Source organism: Desmodus rotundus, chromosome 8, assembly GCF_022682495.2.
Source record: "Desmodus rotundus isolate HL8 chromosome 8, HLdesRot8A.1, whole genome shotgun sequence".
Lineage (NCBI taxonomy): Eukaryota > Metazoa > Chordata > Mammalia > Chiroptera > Phyllostomidae > Desmodus > Desmodus rotundus.
The window spans coordinates 66,534,623-66,556,132 of NC_071394.1; the positions used below are offsets into that span (position 1 = coordinate 66,534,623).

General features: G+C 38.9%; 1 protein-coding gene across 1 annotated transcript in view; it reads right to left on the reverse strand.

Annotated features, from left to right (window-relative positions):
• Positions 1–21,510, reverse strand: part of MMP16 (matrix metallopeptidase 16) — a 300,904-nt gene that overhangs the window by 32,696 nt on the left and 246,698 nt on the right. The window contains exon 7 of the mRNA XM_024566530.3: positions 842–980. Within this exon, the coding sequence (XP_024422298.1) occupies positions 842–980 (139 nt within the window). The remainder of the gene's footprint in view (positions 1–841; positions 981–21,510) is intronic.

A 21,510-nucleotide genomic window follows, 5' to 3' on the forward strand; every position in this document is an offset into this window, starting at 1 on the left:
ACCCCCTTTTCTTTCCCAATTTATGCTCATTTTCCATCCTTTAGCTTCTGGGCAACACCAACCCTACCCATTCTGGACCTAGTTCCTCTCTGATTCAGCTCAGATACGTTCTGGTCAAATTCCTTGCACCTACCTCCATCCACTGGCTCAGTCAGTCTCTTGTCCATGGTTTCCCCCACAGACATTAAGATTTATTGTTTTGAATATTAATAAGTTTTGAGGAAGGAGTACCAGTTGTCCGAGTTCACTTTTATATACCAGGCAGTGAGTAGGTATGCAATTAAGACTGGTCACTCAGATAAACAGCAAATAATAAATTTCATGGGGAGAAGTGAATTGAGTGAATTTTTTCTACCCACATGTTTTCCTTGTCTTTATGAGCAATTTCCTAGTTTATTGTAAACTATTTGATATAAACTGGCTAAATCAAGTGAAGTTTGAGAAATGAAATAGATTTCATTGCATAAAACAGTAAACAACTCCAAATACTCTTTAAAAACAAAACGGCTTAGTTCATGAAAAATGTTTTTTTAAATCATTCATTCATCCATCCATTTTACTTTTTTGGTGCTTTTAAACAAAATCTGAATATTCTACAAGAATACAGTGCCTTCTAAATTTGACTTCTACATTAGATCTCATATGAAAAACATACATGAGAAAATTAAAAAATACCTTTCACTTCACTTTATTTACCTTTCTAGGGAACATATGCACTTTTTTTTCATGCAATGCATTAGCTGCCTACACTCACTCAACAGATTTCCTGGGTTCATCTCTCTGAGTGTGACAGGGCCCTGGGCACAATGACCCAAGTGCAGCAGAGCAAGACACTCCTTACCTTTGAAGAAGACAAAGTTCCCATCATTGTTTTCGTACACTGCGTCGATACCCGGAGGCAAGCCACGCCAGAAGTAAGTGATCTGCATGGGGTACCCATCCATGACCCTGTTGTTCCTCACACGCCAGAACCACTGTTCCTGCAAGCCAAGCACAAGGTCGCTCAGCATCGCTGCCCGGCTGCCCAGCCTTGGGGAGGGGTGCAGTAAGGGGAGGTGCAGCACCTGAAGCCACGCCCACATCCTTGTCACAACAGTCAAGAAAGAGCTAAACACTTGCCTACAATGAGCTTTTCCTAGTAAACCTACCAACCTCTAACTCATATAGTGTGGTTAAAAGGATAATGTAAAACACTCAATCTTGGTATTGACATTATACCCAGGGCTTCCCAGGTGGAAAAAAGGAGGGAGCCCAGACCATACCTTGACAGATCTGTGGACAAGTCAGCTTTCTAGAGTGTGAGAGCTATGTGGGGACAAGTAAATCACCCTGGTGTGTGGACTCCACCTCCAGGGCTGGGGATGCCTCTTAATTCCCTCACATTGCAACCACCATACTGTGGAGTTATAATAGAATCCTCTGTAACCATCTAATGTGTTCTGCTTGGGACAATAAACTACACAGTCACTGCAAATTAACGGAGTGATCTTGAAAAAAAAAAATCATCACAGAGGATTCCAGACTGGGTCAACTGCCTGTCCTACGTGTTCCCAAAGTGCCTTGGGTTCCACTGGGGCACAGCAAAGATCATTTAATGTTACAAGTGTCTGCCCCTATCTCTAGTGAATAACACATGACCTGAGCTAGAGCAGGGGTCCATACACGTTGGTGAGTTGATAATTAGTCTACACACAATATGTTTGACCATAAATACTAATGGCAAAAAAAAAAAATCAAGAATTATACATTTGATGACATTGTTTTTTACTAAAAATTTCAGAATAATTTAGTGACTATCCAAAGTGCTTTAATATTAGAAAAACTGGATGTTTTAAAAATTAGTTTTCAATGAATTAAAATTTACTATTTCACTTTAATTTAAATTTATGTACAGTTTCACTTGCAAGTTATATATTTGTACTATTTAGATAAGTGTGTATCACACCAATACTTCTGCTTCCATTCCTCTTTGTTCCTCCTCTCCCAAATCATATTAAACAGGGCTTTCCTGAGCTTCTGGTAAGAATAGGTTGGCCTGATTAGGTTTCCCAGGATTTTTCAATTATTCATCCATCCATTCATACATACAGAAACACACACCACATACTCTACTGAGTATTCTTGGACTTGAGGCGATATAAAATTGAACCTTTCCCATCTAAATAAATCCAACTAGTAAATTTTTGGGAACCTTTGAATAGTTGCCCTTTGTTTAGTTATCATGGGCTATTTTCTCTACTAACCTCTGTTATCTATGAATAAAAAAGAAAGTTGATTAATTAAGGGCTCTGAGTTGTCTGGTCCCAATAACTGTCACCTTGGGAAATATACTAGTCACTGAGTAACTACATACTAATATCTAGCCAATAACCCCAACTAATAATGCCAAATGAATGAGGTGGTCCTGCTAGACTCTTGCAGATGGTCTGCAATTTTACTGGGGATGCCAAAGGTTGGCCAGAGTAATTCTGAGACAAATGACACAACACAACACAACACCTCACAAGCTCAAGTCACTTTACATATTGTCTGCCTTTTTGAAAGATGCTCCAAACACACACTCACAGTATGGGGGAAGCAAATAACATATTAACAAGTGATTTTTTAAAATTGTATTCAAATTCACAATTCTGGATTTTCCTTAAATGTCTAACTATTTTCAAGGAAGAACCTGTTATAGTCACCATGTGGATTTAGAAATGTAAATTATTTTAAAATAGGAATGCATACTTGTGTTTCAAAGCAAAAAAGAGTTGGCATTTTCAAAATTTGTTTATTACTTGTGCTAGATGTATACAATACTTTTAATAGTCTCAAACTGTTAAAATGTATCATTGATTATAGATTAGTTTATATAAAAATAATCTGGACACCAAAGGGTTAGGTATTAGGTCAGATAGTGATAATTTTCTTGTTAATTAGTATTTATTAAATCCAAACATAAAGAATATTAATTTTTGGATGGACTGAGGGAAGATGGCAGTGAGGTAGATGAAAGCAGGACCCACTTGCTTGTGTACCCAATTGGGACACTTAGCCCATCTTCCAAAGAACAGAGTGAACAGCCAACAGAAGTCCAGCTGATGTGAAGTTTGGAAGCAAAAGGTTGCAGAGGATGTTTAAAAACAGATTGTAAGGAGATTTTCTAAGCAGACAGGAGGGTCCCTGGGCCCTGCACCAGAGACCGCGGCTGCCACAAAAACTTTGGACAGTCGGGTCAGTGATTATAGCTTAGCAGCTCCCTCCACTCCCAGAAGACACCTGGATGCTTAAAGGTTCCAAGGGCATAAAGACACAGTAAGAGACAAACAGCTGGCGGTGTACCCTGGCTGGCACTGCAGTTACCAACTGGGACAGTACCAGAGAAACTGGGGAGCTGGGAAGCACTTGTAGGTGGGAGAAGAGATGGGCTGCAACCAGCCGTGACCCAGATAGTCTCTGAACTGGTCAAAGAGTTGGTCTGTGTGGAAAGCCAAGTGTTTGCTAGGAATGGCCAGCTGCATCCTAGGGGAATTTTCTTAACAAAGGCTCTCAGTTGCAGTGCAAGGATCTCTCACAGCTGTGCTGGGTCAGGGAATAGGGAGTAGGAGGAGCACGATTTGCTCCAAATCAAGGCACCTCACAAATTAATCAAAGGGGAGCCTCAGAGGCTCAGAGAGGCAGGGGCACTAAAGTGCCCTGAAGGGACTTTGTCCCAGAGCAGTGCCCAGGCCAACAAAGAGGGAGGAGGATGGGTGTGACTTGTTCCTACTCAGGGCACCTCATGGACTGATCATTGGTTTGCACAACAAGGTGGATCGTAAGTGCCAGCCTGGTGCATATGCACAGAGTGAATGGTGTGGTCCACACAGCACTCTTGAGAGTATGGGCTGGAAAATGGACACTTGTGCTTACTGTAGACCCAGCCCCCATCCTAGACCCAGCCCCCATCATAGAGGAACCACAGGAAAGGAAAAAAATGGAGCCCAGTCCCCTTTTCCCTGTAGCATCCAGGAAGACCAAGAAAACCAGCTTGGCTAGTTTAAAGACAGCAGGGGGCTTCTTTTTCTTCTTCTTTTCTTTTTTTTTTCCAAGTGAAAAACAATAAGGCCTGGAGCTATAAGAAGACAAAAGACAGATCCACAAAGAAGTCAGAAGGCTAAAGACAAAAAGCTGAGACAAATTTCACCTTGCTATCCTTCAGAATTTGCATTTTATTTTTTGTTATTTTTATTTTTATTATTTTATTATTCTATTCTTGTATTTCTCTTCTTTCTGTTTACTTTTATTTGTTAAGTTTTCTTTATTCTCCCTTTCATACTGCATTTTAATTTCTCTTCCTTCACTCGTATTCCAATAACACACTACTCTTGGTCTTTTCTTTCTTTTTTATTTACATTATATATACCTTATCATATTATTGTTATTCCAAATCCCACATAGCACCTTTCCCTGGTCTTAATTCATTTTGCCATCTTCCTAAGATGCCTATATTACTGTTATGGTTAACTATATTCTAACACACACTATGCCAAGTTTCTAGCCGGTACTCTCACCATATCTCACCAACTAACCTCACATAAGTGTTCTGCTTTCTAAAGTCAGCTCACATTTTTCCCTCCTAATAAGAGTCTTAACTGTTTCTCAACTTTTATAAAAAGTGGCTAGTTGTGTAAAATATCATGATTAATGTTGCATTACTCCAAAAGATCTCCTATCTGTTGGCTACTTATTGGTATTTTCAATCCCATAGAATAATCTCCCACTGTCTTACTCCATTTCCCCTTAACCTTGCCACTGATCACATATAAGATAAAGTGGGAGTTGTGAATACCAGCAAAGCTGGTGGAAGAGGAGAATCCACCAAGAGGTAAAGCCCGAATACATGAAAGTCCACGCAGGTGGAAGAAAGGGCAACCCTTGAGCATCCAGAAGGAGATCAAAGTCAGGGCACTTCTGAGTCCCACAGAACTGCTACCACAGAAGTTCACTCTGCGGAGACAGCTGGCAAAGCAGAGCATCAGGAAACATAGAAACAAACAAAAAGAATCACTAAAATGGGCAAAGAAAGAACCCACAATTGAAAGGGATGGAAGACTCCCTAGTAAAAAAAGATAAATGAAATGGAGGCAAGCAAACAATCAGATATAGAATTCAAAAGAATGGTGATAGGGATGGTCAAGGGACTCACAGGCAAGTATAAGGAACTGAATGGCAACTATAACAGTGTGAGAAAGGAAATAGAATCCATAAAGAAGAACCAGGAAGAAATGAAGAATATAATTTATGAAATAAAAAATATATAGTAGAAGGAATTACAAGAAGGCTGGGTGAAGCAGAGGATCGAATTAATGAGCTATAAGACAAGGCAGAAAGAAACACCCAGGTAAAGCAACTTCAAGAAGAAAGAATAAAAAAAATATGAAGATAGCTTAAGGGAACCGCAAAACAATGTGAAACACAACAACATTCGAACCATAGGAATACCAGAAGGAGCCAAAAAGGAGCAAGGGATAGAAACCCTGTTTGAAAAAATAACAGCAGAAAACTTCCTAAACCTGTAGAGGGGAAAACCATGCAAGTTCAAGAATCAAGGGGGGTCTTTGCTTCATGATCTCACCTTTAATTGGAACATAATCAACAGAAGAATAAAGCAAACAAAATATAACCAGAGACATTGAAGTTAAGAACAATCTAACAATGGGCATAGGGGAGTGGGGAGGAGACAGTGGGGAGAGGGGTTACAAGAACTACTATGGAGGATACATGGACAAAATCAAGGGGGAGGGTGGAGGCAGGGGGGGAGGTGGGTTCAGATGGGGTGGGGTGGAGGGATGGGGAGACAATGCAGACAGCTATAATTGAATAACAATAAAAAAATTTTTTAAAAGGAATCAAGGGGGGTCTCACTCAAGAAGAACCCAAAAAGGACTACTCCAAGAAATCTCATAATTAAAATGCCAAGTTTTAAAGACAAAGACAGAATCTTAAAAGCTACACAGCAGAGAGAAAGAAGGAGCTTATACCCTTTGCAATAGCATGGATGGAACTGGAGAGCATTATGCTAAGTGAAATAAGCCAAGCGGTGAGAGACAAATACCATATGATCTCACCTTTAACTGGAACATAATCAACAAAAGAAAAAAGCAAACAAAATATAACCAGAGACATTGAAATTAAGAACATTGTAACAATAGCCACAGGGGAGTGGGGAGGGGATAGTGGGGAGAGGGGTCTATAGGAGCTACTATAAAGGACACAAGGACAAAATCAAGGGGGAGGGTAGAGGTGGGGGAGGGAGGTGGGAGTGGCTGGGGTGGGGTGGACAGATGGGGAGAAAATGCAGACAATTGTAACTGAATAAAAATAAATTAATTAATTAAAAAATAAAAAAAATTAAAAAAAAGCTTCAAGGGAGAAAAGAAGAAGTAACACACAAGGGAACTCCTAAAGGCTAGCAGCTTTTCTGGGATTTCTCATCAGAAACACCAGAAGCCAGAAATGAATGGCAAGAAACATTTCAAGTAATGAAAAGTAAAGGCATGCAACCAAGACGATGTTACCCAGCAAGGATCTCAAATAAAAGAGAAGTCTAAATAAGGAGTTTCTCAGACAAAAAAAAACTGAAACAATATACCTCCTCTAAATGATCAATGTATGATATGCCAAAAGGACTGCTTTAAGAAGATGAAGAAAAAAGTGAGAGTGAGAGTGAGGAACACAGGTAAAATGGGGGGGGGATGAATAGGTACTTATCAATAATAACTTTAAATGTTAATGGGTTACATACCCCAATGAAAAACAAAGGGTAGCAGAATGAATAAAAAATGGGAACCACACATATCCTGCCTACCTGAGACCCACCCACCTCATAATAAAAGACTAGGCTTTATTAAGGCCAGAATAGACCTTATTAAGCCCATTCTTGGACCACAAGGGCCTAAAACTAGAAACCAACCACAAGGAAAAAACTCAAACACACTCAAATTTATGGAAATTTAATAGCATGCCATTAAACAATCAATAGGTTAATAAAAAGATCAAGGATGAAATCAAAAGATTTGTGAAAACAAATGAAAATGAACTCACAACGATCCAAAACTTATGGGACAAAGTGAAGGCAGTCCTGAGAGGGAACTTCATAGTGATATAGGCCTCCCTAAAAAAGATAGAAACATTTCAAATAAAGAACCTAACCCTTTACCTAAAGAATAGGTATAGGAAGAACAACAACAAAGACAGCCCAGAGCAAGTAGAAAGAAGGAAATAACCATGATCAGAACAGAATTAAACATCATAGAGACTAAAAACAAAATTCTAGAATCCATAAATCTGGGAGCTGGTTCTTTGAAAAGATAAACAAAATCGAGAAGTGTTCAAGTAGAGTCATCAAGAACAAGAGAAAAAGAACCTAAATAAACACAATCAGAAATGAAAGAGGAGAGATCACAACTGATACCACAGGAATACAGAGGATTGTAAGAAATTGCTAGGAAGAACTATATGCCAAGAAATTTGAAAACCTGGGTGAAATGGACACATTTCTAGAAGACCATATTTTTAAAAAACTGAATGAAGAAGCAGAAAACCTTAACATACTGATAACAGCCTGTGAAATTGAAGCAGTAGTCAAAAAAACTCCTGGCACACAAAAACCCTGGATGAGATGCTTTCACAGGAGATTTTTACAAAACCTTTAAGGAAGAGCTAACCCCTATACTTCACAGAGTATTCCAAAAAATCCAATAAGAGGGAAAACTCCCAAAGTCTTTTTATGAAGGCAGCATCATCCCTATCCCAAAACTAGATAAGGGCACAACAAAAAAGGAAAACTATAGGCCAATTCACTGATGAACATAGACACTAAGGTCCTCAGCAAAATATTGGCAAACCACATCCAGCACTCCATTAAAAAGATCATACATCATGATCAAGTGCGATTTTTCCCAGGGATGCAAGCATGGTACCATATTCACAAAACAATAAATGTAATACTTCAATACTTCACATAAACAAAGGAAAGACAAAAATCACATGATCATATCAATAGATAGATGCAGAAAAAGCATTTGATAAGGTTTAGCACCCATTTATGATACAAACACTCAGCAAAATGGGAGTAGAGTGAGCATACTTTAACACAATAAAGGCCATATATGAGAGACCTACAGCCAACATCATACTCAACGGGCAAAAACTAAAAGCTTTCCCACTAAGGTAGGGAAGAAGGCAAGATGTCCACTTTCAACACTTCTTTTCAACATGGTATTGTAAGTCCTAGGCACAGCGATCAGACAAAAATAAGAAATGAAAGGCATCCAAATTGGGAAGGAGTAAAACTGTCATCATTTGCAGATGACATGATAGCATACATAGAAAATCTTATGGACTTCACCAAAAAACTACTCAATCTAATAAGTGAATTTGGCAAAACACTGGGATAGTTTGATTTTCTGAAAGTCAATATTCAGAAATCAAAGTAAATATTTTGTTGTACACCAATAATGAAATATCACGAACAGAAATCAGGAAAACTTTCCCATTTGATGTGACAACAAGAAAAACAAAGTACCTAGGAATAAACCTAACCAAGGAGTTAAAAGGTCTCTACTCAGAAAACTACAGAATGCTGAAGAAAGAAATTAAGGAAGACACAAACAAATGGAAGCATATACCTTGTTCGTGGAACAGAAGAATTAACATCATCAAAATGTCCATACTACCCAAAGCAATTTGTAGATTCAACCCAATTCCTATTAAAATAGCGGTGACATACATCACATATATGGAACAAACATTTTAAAAATGTATATGGAACCGTAAATTACCCCAAATAGCTGTAGTAATTTTTAGAAAGAAGAACAAAGTAGGAAGGATCACAATACCCGATATAGAACTATATCACAAGGCCACTGTAATCAAAACAGTCTGGTACCGGCATAAGGACAGACACATAGACCAACGGAACACAATACAGGGCCCAGAAATAATCCCACGTCTCTATGGTCAATTAATATTTGACGACGGAGGCAGAAGGATAAAATGGAGTAAAAATAGCCTCTTCAACAAATGGTGTTGGGACATTTGGACAGCTACATGCAAAAAAAAAAAAAAAAAAGAAACTCAACCACCAACTTACCCCATACACAAAAATAAACTCAAGATGGATAAAAGACTTAAATATAAGTGGTGATACCATAAAGATCCTAGAGGGGTACATAGGGAGGGAAGTCACAGATATTCCACGCAGCAATATTTTCATTGATATGTCCCCCAGAGCGAGGAACAGAAGGAAGAGTAAACAAATGGGCCTTCATCAAAATAACAGAGCTTCTTCATGGCTAAAGAAAACATTAGCAAAATGTAAACAGAACCAACAGTATGGGATAACATATTTGCCACTGATGTCTCAGACAAGGGCCTGATCTCCAACATATATAAAGAACTCACACAACTCCACTCCAGGAAGACAAACAATCCAATTGAAAAATGGGCAAAGGGAAGTTTGTGGAAGATGGCGGCAACATAGGTGGGATCGGAATCCACTTCCCCTCTGCGCCAGGGAAATATCTAGCTGATCTAAGGAGCAGAGCGAACAGCCAACAGTATTCCAGCATATACGAAGATCAGAGACCAAGGATAGAGGACATTGAAAGATCTGACGGTGAGACAACAAAACCTGGAGTGCTGAAAAGACTAGAGTTAGACCGTGTTAAACACATAAACGTCAGCTCAAGACCAGTGAGCACAGGAGAGTAAGGAGACAGCACCACCGAATCCCATTGGCATTCTACCATAGAAGTTCATATCATAAATCCAGGGAGTCAGAACAAAGCAATTTAAGAAGCAGAGGCCAACAAGAAGAGCCTCACAAACAATGGGAAGACAAAGAAACAATTCCCAAATGAAAGGAAAAGTGGAAGTCTCAGAAAGAATACTAACCGAAAAAGAGGCAACTCAACTATCAGATACTGAGTTCAAAGCAATGGTCACCAGGAAGCTCACTGAGCTCTCTGAGCTCAAAGAGAACTACCAGAAACTACAAGGAAACTACAATGAACTCACTGCAAACTATATCAACATGAAAAAGGAAATAGAAAACATCAACAAGAGCCAAGAGGAAATGAAGAATACAATTTCTGAATTGAAGAACACAGAAGAAGGAATGAAAAGCAGACTTGACGAAGCAGAGGATCGGATCAGCGAGCTGGAGGATAAAGTAGAAAAAAACACCCAGAAGGAGCAAGAAAAGGAAAAGAGGCTCAGAAAGAATGAAGAGGCAATAAGGGAAATGCAGGACAACATGAAACGTAACAATATCCGTATAATAGGAATACCAGAAGGAGAAGAAGAAGAGCAAGGGATAGAAAACCTGTTTGAAAAAGTAATGATGGAAAATTTCCCTAATCTGAGAAGAGAAAAAGTCACCCAAATTCAGGAATCACAGAGAGTCCCAAACAAGAGGAACCCAAAGAGACCCACTGCAAGACACATCATAATTAAAATGGCAAATTTCCAAGACAAAGAGAGGATCTTAAAGGCAGCAAGGGAGAAAAAGGAAGTAACATACAAGGGAGCCCCAATAAGGTTAGCAACTGACTTCTCAATGGAAACGCTCCAAGCCAGAAGAGAATGGCAAAAAATATTCCAAGTACTGAGAAGCAGAGGCCTGCAACCAAGACTACTTTACCCAGCAAGGCTCTCAATCAAGATAGAAAACCAAATAAAGAGTTTCCCAGACAAAAGAAGTCTAAAAGAATACAGCTCCACCAAACCAGCTCTGCAAGAGATGCTAAAGGGACTGCTTTAAGGAAAGGAAGGAAAAGAGAAAGACAGAGGAACACAGGTGGGAAATAATGGCAATGAATAACTACCTATCGATAATAACCTTAAACGTAAATGGATTAAATGCTCCAATCAAAAGACATAGAACAGCTGAATGGATAAGAAAACATGACCCACACATATGCTGCCTACAAGAAACCCATCTCAGGACAAAAGACTTACACAGACTGAAAGTGAAGGGCTGGAAACAAATTTTCCAAGCAAACGGACAGGAAAAAAAAGCAGGGGTAGCAATACCCATATCAGACAAAATAGACTTCCAAAGAAGGGCCATAAAGAGAGACCCAGAAGGTCACTTCATAATACTCAAAGGAGGAAGCCACCAAGAAGACAGAAACATTGTAAATATATATGCACCCAACATAGGAGCACCCAAATACATAAAGAAAATCTTGGAGGATTTCAAGAAAGATATTGACAGCAACACAATTATAGTAGGGGACTTTAACACCCCACTATCAAAAATGGACAGGTCTTCCAAACAAAAGATCAACAAAGATATTGTGTCACTTAACAATACCCTAGAGGAAATGGACTTAACTGATATACAGAGCTTTTCATCCCAAAGAAGCAAAATACACATTCTTTTCAAGTGTCCATGGAACTTTTTCAAAGATAGACCACATGATAGGACACAAAGCAAGCCTCAACAAATTCAAGAAAATTGAAATGATATCAAGCATCTTCTCTGACCACAAGGGTCTGAAACTAGAAACCAACCCCAAGGGTAAAAACCCAAAACACTCAAAAACATGGAGACTGAATAGCATGCTATTAAACAATGAATGGGTCAAGGACGAGATTAGGGAAGAAATCAAAAACTTCCTGGAAACAAATGAAAACGAACTCACAACAACCCAAAACCTATGGGACACAGCAAAGGCAGTCCTGAGAGGGAAGTTCATAGCAATACAGGTCTACCTTAAAAAAATAGAAACAGTTCAAACAAACAACCTAACCCTATGCCTACAAGAACTGGAGGAACAACAACAAAGACAGCCCAGAGCAAGCAGAAGGAAGGAAATAACCAAGATCAGAGCAGAACTAAATGACATAGAGACTAAAAGCACAATTGTAAGGATCAATGAATCCAGAAGCTGGTTCTTTGAAAAGATAAACAAAATCGACAAGCCTTTAAGTAGGCTTATCAAGAAGAAAAGAGAGAGGATCCAAATAAACAGAATTAGAAATGAAAGTGGAGAGATTACAACAGATACCACAGAAATACAAAGGACCATAAGAAATTACTATGAAGACCTGTATGCTAAGAAATTTGAAAACCTAGATGAAATGGACACATTTCTAGAAAAATATAATCTTCCAAAACTGACTGAAGAAGAAGCAGAAAACCTGAACAGACCAATATCAGCAAAGGAAATTGAAGCAGTCATCAAGAAACTCCCATCACACAAAAGCCCTGGACCAGATGGTTTCACAGGAGATTTCTACAAAGCATTTAAGGAAGAACTAACCCCTATCCTTCACAGACTATTCGAAAAAATCCAAACTGATGGAAGACTCCCAAACTCTTTTTATGAAACCAACATCATCCTAATCCCAAAACCAGATAAAGACACAACGAAGAAAGAAAACTTCAGGCGAATATCGCTGATGAACATAGACGCTAAAATTCTCAACAAAATATTAGCAAACCGCATCCAGCAATATATTAAAAAGATCATCCACCATGACCAAGTGGGATTCATCCCAGGGATGCAAGGATGGTACAATATTCGCAAATCAATAAACATAATACATCAAGTGAACAACAGCAAAGACAAAAATCACATGATCATATCAATAGATGCGGAAAAAGTGTTCGATAAGATACAGCACCCATTTCTGATAAAAACACTCAGCAAAGTGGGAATAAAGGGAGCAGTCCTCAACATAATTAAGGCCATATATGAGAGACCTACAGCCAACATCACACTCAATGGACAAAAGTTAGAGCTTTCTCACTAAGATCAGGAACTAGACAAGGATGCCCTCTCTCACCACTCCTATTCAACATAGTATTGGAAGTCCTAGCCACAGCAATCAGACAAGAAAAAGCAATAAAAGGCATCCAAATTGGAAAGGAGGAAATGAAACTGTCACTGTTTGCAGACGACATGATAGTGTACATGGAAAACCCTATAGACTCAACTCAAAAACTACTCGACCTAATAAATGATTTCGGCAAAATAGCTGGATACAGAGTCAATACCCAGAAATCAAAGGCATTCCTGTATACCAACAACGAAACTGCAGAAACAGAAATCAGGAAAAAAATCCCATTCGATATAGCAACAAGAAAAATAAAGTACCTAGGAATAAACCTAACCAAGGAGGTAAAAGACCTGTACTCAGAAAACTACACAACACTGAAGAAAGAAATTAAGGAAGATACAAACAAATGCAAGCATGTACCATGTTCATGGATTGGAAGAATTAACATCATCAAAATGGCCATACTACCCAAAGCAATTTATAGATTCAATGCAATCCCTATTAGAGTACCCATGACATATTTCACAGATATAGAACAAACATTGCAGAAATTCATATGGAACCATAAACGACCTCGAATAGCAGCAGCAATTTTGAGAAAGAAGAACAAAGCAGGAGGGATCACAATACCTGATATCAAACTGTATTACAAGGCCACTGTAATCAAAACAGCCTGGTACTGGCATAAAAACAGGCACATAGACCAATGGAACAGAATAGAGAGCCCAGAAATAAACTCAAACCTATACGATCAATTAATATTTGACAAAGGAGACAGGAGCATAAAATGGAGCAAAAACAGTCTCTTCAATAGATGGTGTTGGGAGATCTGGACAGCTACGTGCAAAAAAGTGAAACTCGATCACCAACTTACGCCATACACGAAAATAAACTCAAGATGGATAAAAGACTTAAATATAAGCCGTAACACCATAAAAGTCCTTGAGGAAAACATTGGCAGGAAAATCTGAGTCATTCCACGCAGCAACATCCTCACAGACACATCCCCTAAAGCAAGGGACATAAAGGAAAGAATAAACAAATGGGACCTCATCAAAATAAAAAGCTTCTGCAGGGCTAAAGAAAACAGCACCAAATTACAAAGAGAACCAACAGTATGGGAAAACATATTTGCCAATGATACCTCAGACAAGGGCCTGATCTCCAAAATATATAAAGAACTCACACGACTCCACTCCAGGAAGACAAACAACCCAATTAAAAAATGGGCAAAAGACTTGAACAGACACTTCTCCAAGGAAGACATACAGAGGGCCCAGAGACATATGAAAAGATGCTCAGCATCACTAGCCATCAGAGAGATGCAAATTAAAACCACAATGAGGTATCATCTCACACCAGTCAGAATGGCCAACATAAACAAATCCACAAACAAATGTTGGAGAGGATGTGGAGAAAAGGGAACCCTAGTGCACTGTTGGTGGGAATGCAGACTGGTGAGGCCACTGTGGAAAACAGTATGGAATTTCCTGAGAAAACTAAAAATGGAACTGCCCTTTGACCCAGTAATTCCGCTGCTGGGATTATACCCTAAGAACACTGAAACACCAATCCAAAAGAGCCTGTGCACCCCAATGTTCATAGCAGCACAATTTACAATAGCCAAGTACTGGAAGCAACCGAAGTGCCCATCAGCAAACGAGTGGATCCAAAAACTATGGTATATACACAATGGAATTATACGCAGCAGAGAGAAAGAAGGAGCTTATACCCTTTGCAACAGCATGGATGAAACTGGAGAGCATTATGCTAAGTGAAATAAGCCAGGAAGTGAGGGACAAATACCATATGATCTCACCTTTAACTGGAACATAAGCAATAGAAGGAAAAAGCAAACAAAATATAACCAGAGTCATTGAAGTTAAGAACAATCTAACAATAGCCAGGGAGGGGGTGGGGGGTGGGGGCGGGGACAGTGGGTAGAGGGGATTACAGGAACTACTATAAAGGACACATGGACAAAACCAAGGGGGAGGGTGGAGAGGGGGGAGGGAGGTGGGTTCAGCTGGGGTGGGGTGGAGGGATGGGGAGAAAAGGCATACAACTGTAATTGAATAACAATAAAAAAAAATAAAATAAATAAAATAAAAAAAAGAAAAATGGGCAAAGGACTTGAACAGACATTTCTCCAAGGAAGACATACAGAGGGTCCAGAGACATATGAAAAGATGCTCAGCATCACTAGCCATCAGAGAGATGCAAATTAAAACCACAATGTGGTACCATCTCACACAAGTCAGAGTGACCAATATAAACAAATCAACAAACAAATGTTGGGGAGGATGCAGAGAAAAGGGAACCCTAGTATATTGTTCCTGAGAATGAAGACTTGTGCAGCCACTGAGGAAAACAGTATGGAATTTCCTGAGAAAACTAAAAATGTAACTGCCTCTTGACCCAGCAATTCCACTGCTGGGATTATACCCTAAGAACCCTGAAACACCAATCCAAAAGAACCTGTGCACCCCAATGTTCATAGCGGCACAATTTATAATAGCCAAGTACTGGAAGCAACCTAAGTGCCCACCAGCAAATGAGTGGATCCAAAAACTATGGTACATTTACACAATGGAATTCTACACAGCAGAGAGAAAGAAGGAGCTTATACCCTTTGCAACAGCATGGATGGAACTGGAGAGCATTATGCTAAGTGAAATAAGCCAGGTGCTGAGGGACAAATACCATATGATCTCACCTTTTACTGGAACATAATCAACAAAAGAAAAAAGCAAGCAAAATATAACCAGAGACATTAAAATTAAGAACAAACTAGCAATAGCCAGAGTGGAGTCGGGAGGGGACAATGGGGAGAGGCATTTACAGAAACTACTATAAAGGACACATGGACAAAATCAAGGGGGAGGGTGGAGGCGGGGGAGGAAGGAGGGTTTGGATGGGGTGGAGTGGAGGGATAGGGAGAAAATGCAGACAGCTATAATTGAATAGCAATAAAAATATTTTGAAAATGGGCAAAGGATCTGAACAGATATTTCTCCAAGGAGGACATACAGAGGGCCCAGAGACATATGAAAGAGTGCTCAGCATCACTAGCCACCAGAGAGATGTAAATTAAACCCACAATGAGATATTATTTTACACTAGTCAGAATGGGTTTCTTAAACAAATCAAGAAATAATAAGTGCTGGTGAGGTTGTGGAGTAAAAGGAGCCCTAGTACACTGTTGGTGGGAATGCAAACTGGTGCAGCCACTGTGGAAAACAGGATGGAATTTCCTCAAAAAAACTAAAAATGGGACTGCCTTTTGACCCGGTAATTCCACAGCTAGGATTATACCCCATGAATCCTGAAACACTAATTCAATGGAACCTAAGCACCCCAATGTTCATAGCAGCAAAATTACAATTGCAGAGTCCTGGAAGCAGACTATGTGCCCATCAGTAAATGAGTGGATCAAAAAAGTGTGGTACATTTACACAGTGGAATACTATGCAGCAGAAAGAAGGAAGGAGTTTCTAACCTTCACGACAGCATAGATGTACGTGGAGAGCATTATGCTAAGTTCAATAAGCTAGGGGGTGAAAGACAAATACCATATGATCTCACCTATAATTGGAAGTTAATCAACAAAACAAACAAGCAAGCAAAACAGAACCAGAGACATTGAAATAAAAAACACACTGACAGTAATGAAAGGGGTGGAGGGAGGGAAATAAGGGGAAAGAAGGGAAAAGGTAGTCAAAGAACATGTATAAAGGATCCACGGACAAAACCAAATGGGGGTAGAATTGAGAGTGGGAGGTGGCAGTGGGTGTGGTGGGGGAGAGTTGTGGGAAAATGGAGACAAATGTATTTGAACTTCAATAAAAAATGATTCAAAAAATTGTTTTCAGAGAGCAAGTTGGTAAATTGTAGCAATAGTGAACCATTTAATTTGTCCCCTTACTTTATCTCTCTAGAATTTAAAACCATTTAATGAGTGGGTATTGTTATATTCATGGCATTGTAGTTGTGTGCATAATTGCAATAGAATTCTGATCCTTCCAGTTTCCAATTGTGGTTTTTATGAACCAAGACTTTGACTGGAATGTCATGTTTGAAAGAGACTCGCGTAAACTCTGGATATCAGCAAAATATCTAAGGAATAAATATTGACTTTGAAGCTGATAAAAAGTCACATGGAGAAATATCCTGCACCTTGCTTATTTACATTTGGTTCATAGTAGTACTTACTTCCACGTAATGAGCAAAGTTTGCATTCCTGGGAGACAGCACAGAAGAATCTCAAGACATTTTGGGGACCTCAAGAAGTTGATTTTTCCCAAACACATAGGTGTTGCAGGCAAAGCCTGATGGCCACTGTGTGGCTTGACTTTTTTGCACTGCAGGGTGAATTTCAACCTGAAAATTCTTTGTAATAATTCAGCAAAGCAGATTTATAATCAATTACAATTCCTACTGTTTTTATGCAAATAATCAGGCCAAACTGAAACTGGACTTAATGCAGTAAATGAATTGATCCTAATTTGACGCTTTGATAAAATGACGGTGATTTAGGGAAAATTTGTATTTCGATGATGTTGGTAATAAAGAGTTATAGATAATAACTCTGATTCATTTAATTGTGTGTAAAATTATACTTTTAACCTATGGATCCTGATGGTTAAAACTAGATCCTAAAGTTTTCTATTTTTCTTAAATGTTTTGGTTATAACCTTCTAACTTCTATGGGAATGAAAGAAAAATTGACAGTGGGAATTTGTGACCTACCCCATCATTCTCTTGACATTGTTTCTGAAAGTGCTGACTTTGACTAATATGTAGCTTGTAGATAAACAGCATGTTTGTATAAGAATCCTAGGAACTAACTTCAGAAGATACAGTCTCTGACTTTCAGACATCCCAGCTCAGAGAGATTTGCTGACCTTCACCAATGGAACCAGGATGACATAAAGTCAGGATGATTAAACCAAGATGTTGCACACCAGACCATTATGTGCCTTATTGGACAGGTCTGTGCTCATCTGCATGTAAAGAACCTTTCAACCCCTTACCTTGAACTCTTTGACCTGTTCCCCCTCCCTCTTTATAAAAACCTCTGACTCCAGTGAGATGTGGAGATAGGCTTTGAGATATGAAACCCAATCTTCCAGGGAAATGGGCTTTGAGATATCAGTCCCCCATCTTCCAGATGGCCAGCATCTGAATAAACCACTTTCCTTTACATCAGCACCTGCCTCTTCATTATTAGCTTTTAAGGCAGCAAGCAGCCAGAACTGTGTTCAGTACCACAAATAGAATGTTACAAAATAATCATGGGGATCTAAAGTACAGCATAGGAAATATAGTTGATATGTTCTTGCATGTTCACTATATATGATAATATAATATAGTAATAATTGTATATGGTGTCAGGTATGTACAAGATATGTTGGAGGGATCACTTTGTATAGTTCATCAATGTCTAACCACTAAACCAGACACCTGAAACCAATATACTATTGAATGTCAACTATAATTGAACAATTGAAAACATTTATAAAATAGTTATAGTATTTCTGCTAAAGATTAGCACAAGAAACACAAATGCATTTTTTAAGTATTTTTTATTGGTTATGGTATTACGGTTTTTCCAGTTTTCTCCCCTTTATCCCCCCTCCACCCTGCCTCCCCAACCCTCCAGGACTTCCCCCCCCCACCCTCAGTTCATGTCCATGGGTTGTGCATATAAGTTCTTTGAGTCCTCTGTTTCCTACAACATTTTTATCTCTCCCTATCTATTTTATGCCTACCAATTATGCTTCTTCTTCCCTGTACCTTTCCCCCCATTCCTCCCTTCCCCCCTGCCCTGAAATCCCTCCATGTGATGTCCATTTCTCTGATTCTGTTCCTGTTCTGGGTGTTTGCTTAGTTTTTGTTTTCATTGTTTTTCTTATCTTTTAGGTTCATTTGATGATAGTTGTTTGTTGTCATTTTACTGTCCATATTTTTGATCTTTTCCTTAGATAAATCCCTTTAACATTTCATATTATAATGGCTTAGTGATGATGAACTCCTTTAACTTGACCTTATCTGGGAAGCAGTTTAACTACCCTTCCATTTTAAATGAAAGCTTTGCTGGATAGAGTAATCTTGGATGTAGGTCTGTGTCTTTCATGACTTTGAATACTTCTTTCCAGCCCCTTCTTTCCTGTAAGGTTCCTTTTGAGAAACCAGCTGATAGTTTTATGGGCACTCCTTTGTAGGAACTCCTTCCTTTCCTCTTGCTGCTTTTAAGATACTCTCTTTATCTTTAATCTTGGGTAACTTAATGATGACGTGCCTTGGTGTGTTCCTCTTTGGATCCAACCTCTTTGGGACTTTCTGGGCTTCCTGGAAGTCTGTTTCTTTTGCCAGACTGGGGAAGTTTTCCTTCATTATTTGTTTAAATAAGTTTTCAATTTCTTGCTGTTGTTCTTCTCCTTCTGGCACCCCTATAATTCTGATATTGGAACATTTCAGGTTGTCCCATAGGCTTGTAAGAATCCCTTCACTTTTTTTGAATTCTTGTTTCATTTTCTTCTGGATGGATGTTTATTTTTTCCTTTTGTTCCAAATTGTTGATTTGACTCCTAGTTTCCTTCCTGTCACTGTTGTTTCCCTGAACATTCTGCTTATTTCACTTTGGGTATCCTTCATTTGTTTTTTCATTTTTCGACCAAGCTCAATCAGATCTGTGAACATTTTGATTACCAGGGCTTTAAAGACTCCATCAGATGGGTTGGCAATCCCCTCATTACTTAATTCTGAGGTTATACTCTATTCTTTCATTTGGGCCATATTTCTTTGTCTTGGTGCAGCTGATAGGTTGTAAGAGGGCAGGGCCTTAGGTATTTACCCAGGCAGGGAACTCTCTTTGCTGTGCTATGGCGCTGCCTGGGGGAAGGGGCCAGAGAGGGAACAATGTAGCTCTCCTGCTTGTCCCTAGTGCACTTTCCTTTGGACTCCTGTGTGAGACTGGGAGTATCTCCCACTGTGGCAACCCAACCACCTCTGAGTCCCCTTAAGTCAGCTCCTCCATTGCAACTTGCCAGCCAGCCCCACCCCCAAGGCTGCTGTGTTGTTGCAGCAGTTTTTCTGCCCCTGGTGGTCCTCACCTTACTGGTTGTTCTGGTTGATTTTTTCTTTAACTCCTTGGTTGTGGGAGTTCCATGCAGCTTGATTTTCTGGCACTTTTGGTTGATTATTGATTTTTGATTTGTTGTTATCCTTCTTTTGGTTGTGCAAGGAAGTGAAGAGTTTCTACCTACACCTCCTTCTTGGCCAAAATTCCCACAAATGCCTTAAGATTATCTCAGTCAACATTCTCTTGCCTTGCACCATTACTGAATCTAGGAATTATTTTATCAGCAAAACAGGAACTTTACAACAAATAAGGATGGGAAAATGTCATAATATCCATGAGGGACTAAAGCAGTGCACTGGTTGATGAAACCATTGTATGTGTATGTCCAGGATGGAAGCCACTAGTCTCATGTGGCTATTGAACACTTGAAATGTGGCAAATGTATCTGAGAAACTGATTACTTTTTATGTATTTATTTAATATTTTATTTTATAGAGAGGGAGGGAAAGAGGGCATGTAACATAAATGTGAGAGAGGAACATAGACTGGTTGCCTTCTTTACACACCCCACGGGACTAGATCTGCAACCCAGGCAGGTACCCTGAATGGGAATTGAACCAGTGACCTTTCAGTTCACAGGATGATGCCCAACCAACTGTGCCAGACCAGGGGTGAAATTGATTTTTAATTAAAATTAAGTAATTTAAATGAAATACCACATGTGGCTAATGGCTACCATATTGACAGATCAATTCTAGCAAATTAATTGTAAATATTTTATCAATGTCTTACAGCATCTAAATTAATTACTTCTTTAAAATTCTGAAACCGCACCTTTGAAGTATTAATTAGACCTAAAAATAGAATTTTTATACCTGAGTGTATAATACACTGGTTTAAAGAATATCTTAAATATACTATATTTAGAATGATTGAGTCATGCTGTGGCCACTGCCCCTTCTCATCTTTTTTTTTTCTTTGACAAAGACAATTTTTTTCCCTTTCTTCAGTGGCTTTGAAGGTAGTGGCACAACACCCTACACAGGGAAGAACTGAACCAGAACAATATACAAAATGTTATTAAATTGAAGCACATTTGTCTCTGTTCCCTCAAATCATTTTGTGTTCACAGGAATAATTTCCACTATTTGTGACTAGTAAGAAGTCCTTGTGACAGAATCTAACTGAAGAAGAAAAAATTATGGGGGAAATGTAGGTATTAACGGTGTGATAACCAGAGGGAGGAGGAAAGAGATAGAGATAAAGAGAAAGATCATTTAAAAAGAATGAATGGTAGGGGAAAATATTGCAAAACAATAGGGGACCTATTCTCATGGTATGATGTGCACTGACTTCTTTTTCTGTAATATCCTTGAAGTTTCCCACAGAAGCCAGTCCCACACCATCATTCCTCCCAGAGTATTCTAAAATTCATCTTAATTCATGAATTCTCTAGCCAAGTAAAAGGCATACCATTTTTTTTATGCAAGACTGTGACCATGTTAAGCTTCTATACTTTCAAAAAGCATCAAATCTTTGTATCCATTTTATTTAATCTTGTCATTAGATTCCTTGTTACTCAAAATAATTTCCAAAAATTATTGTCCATA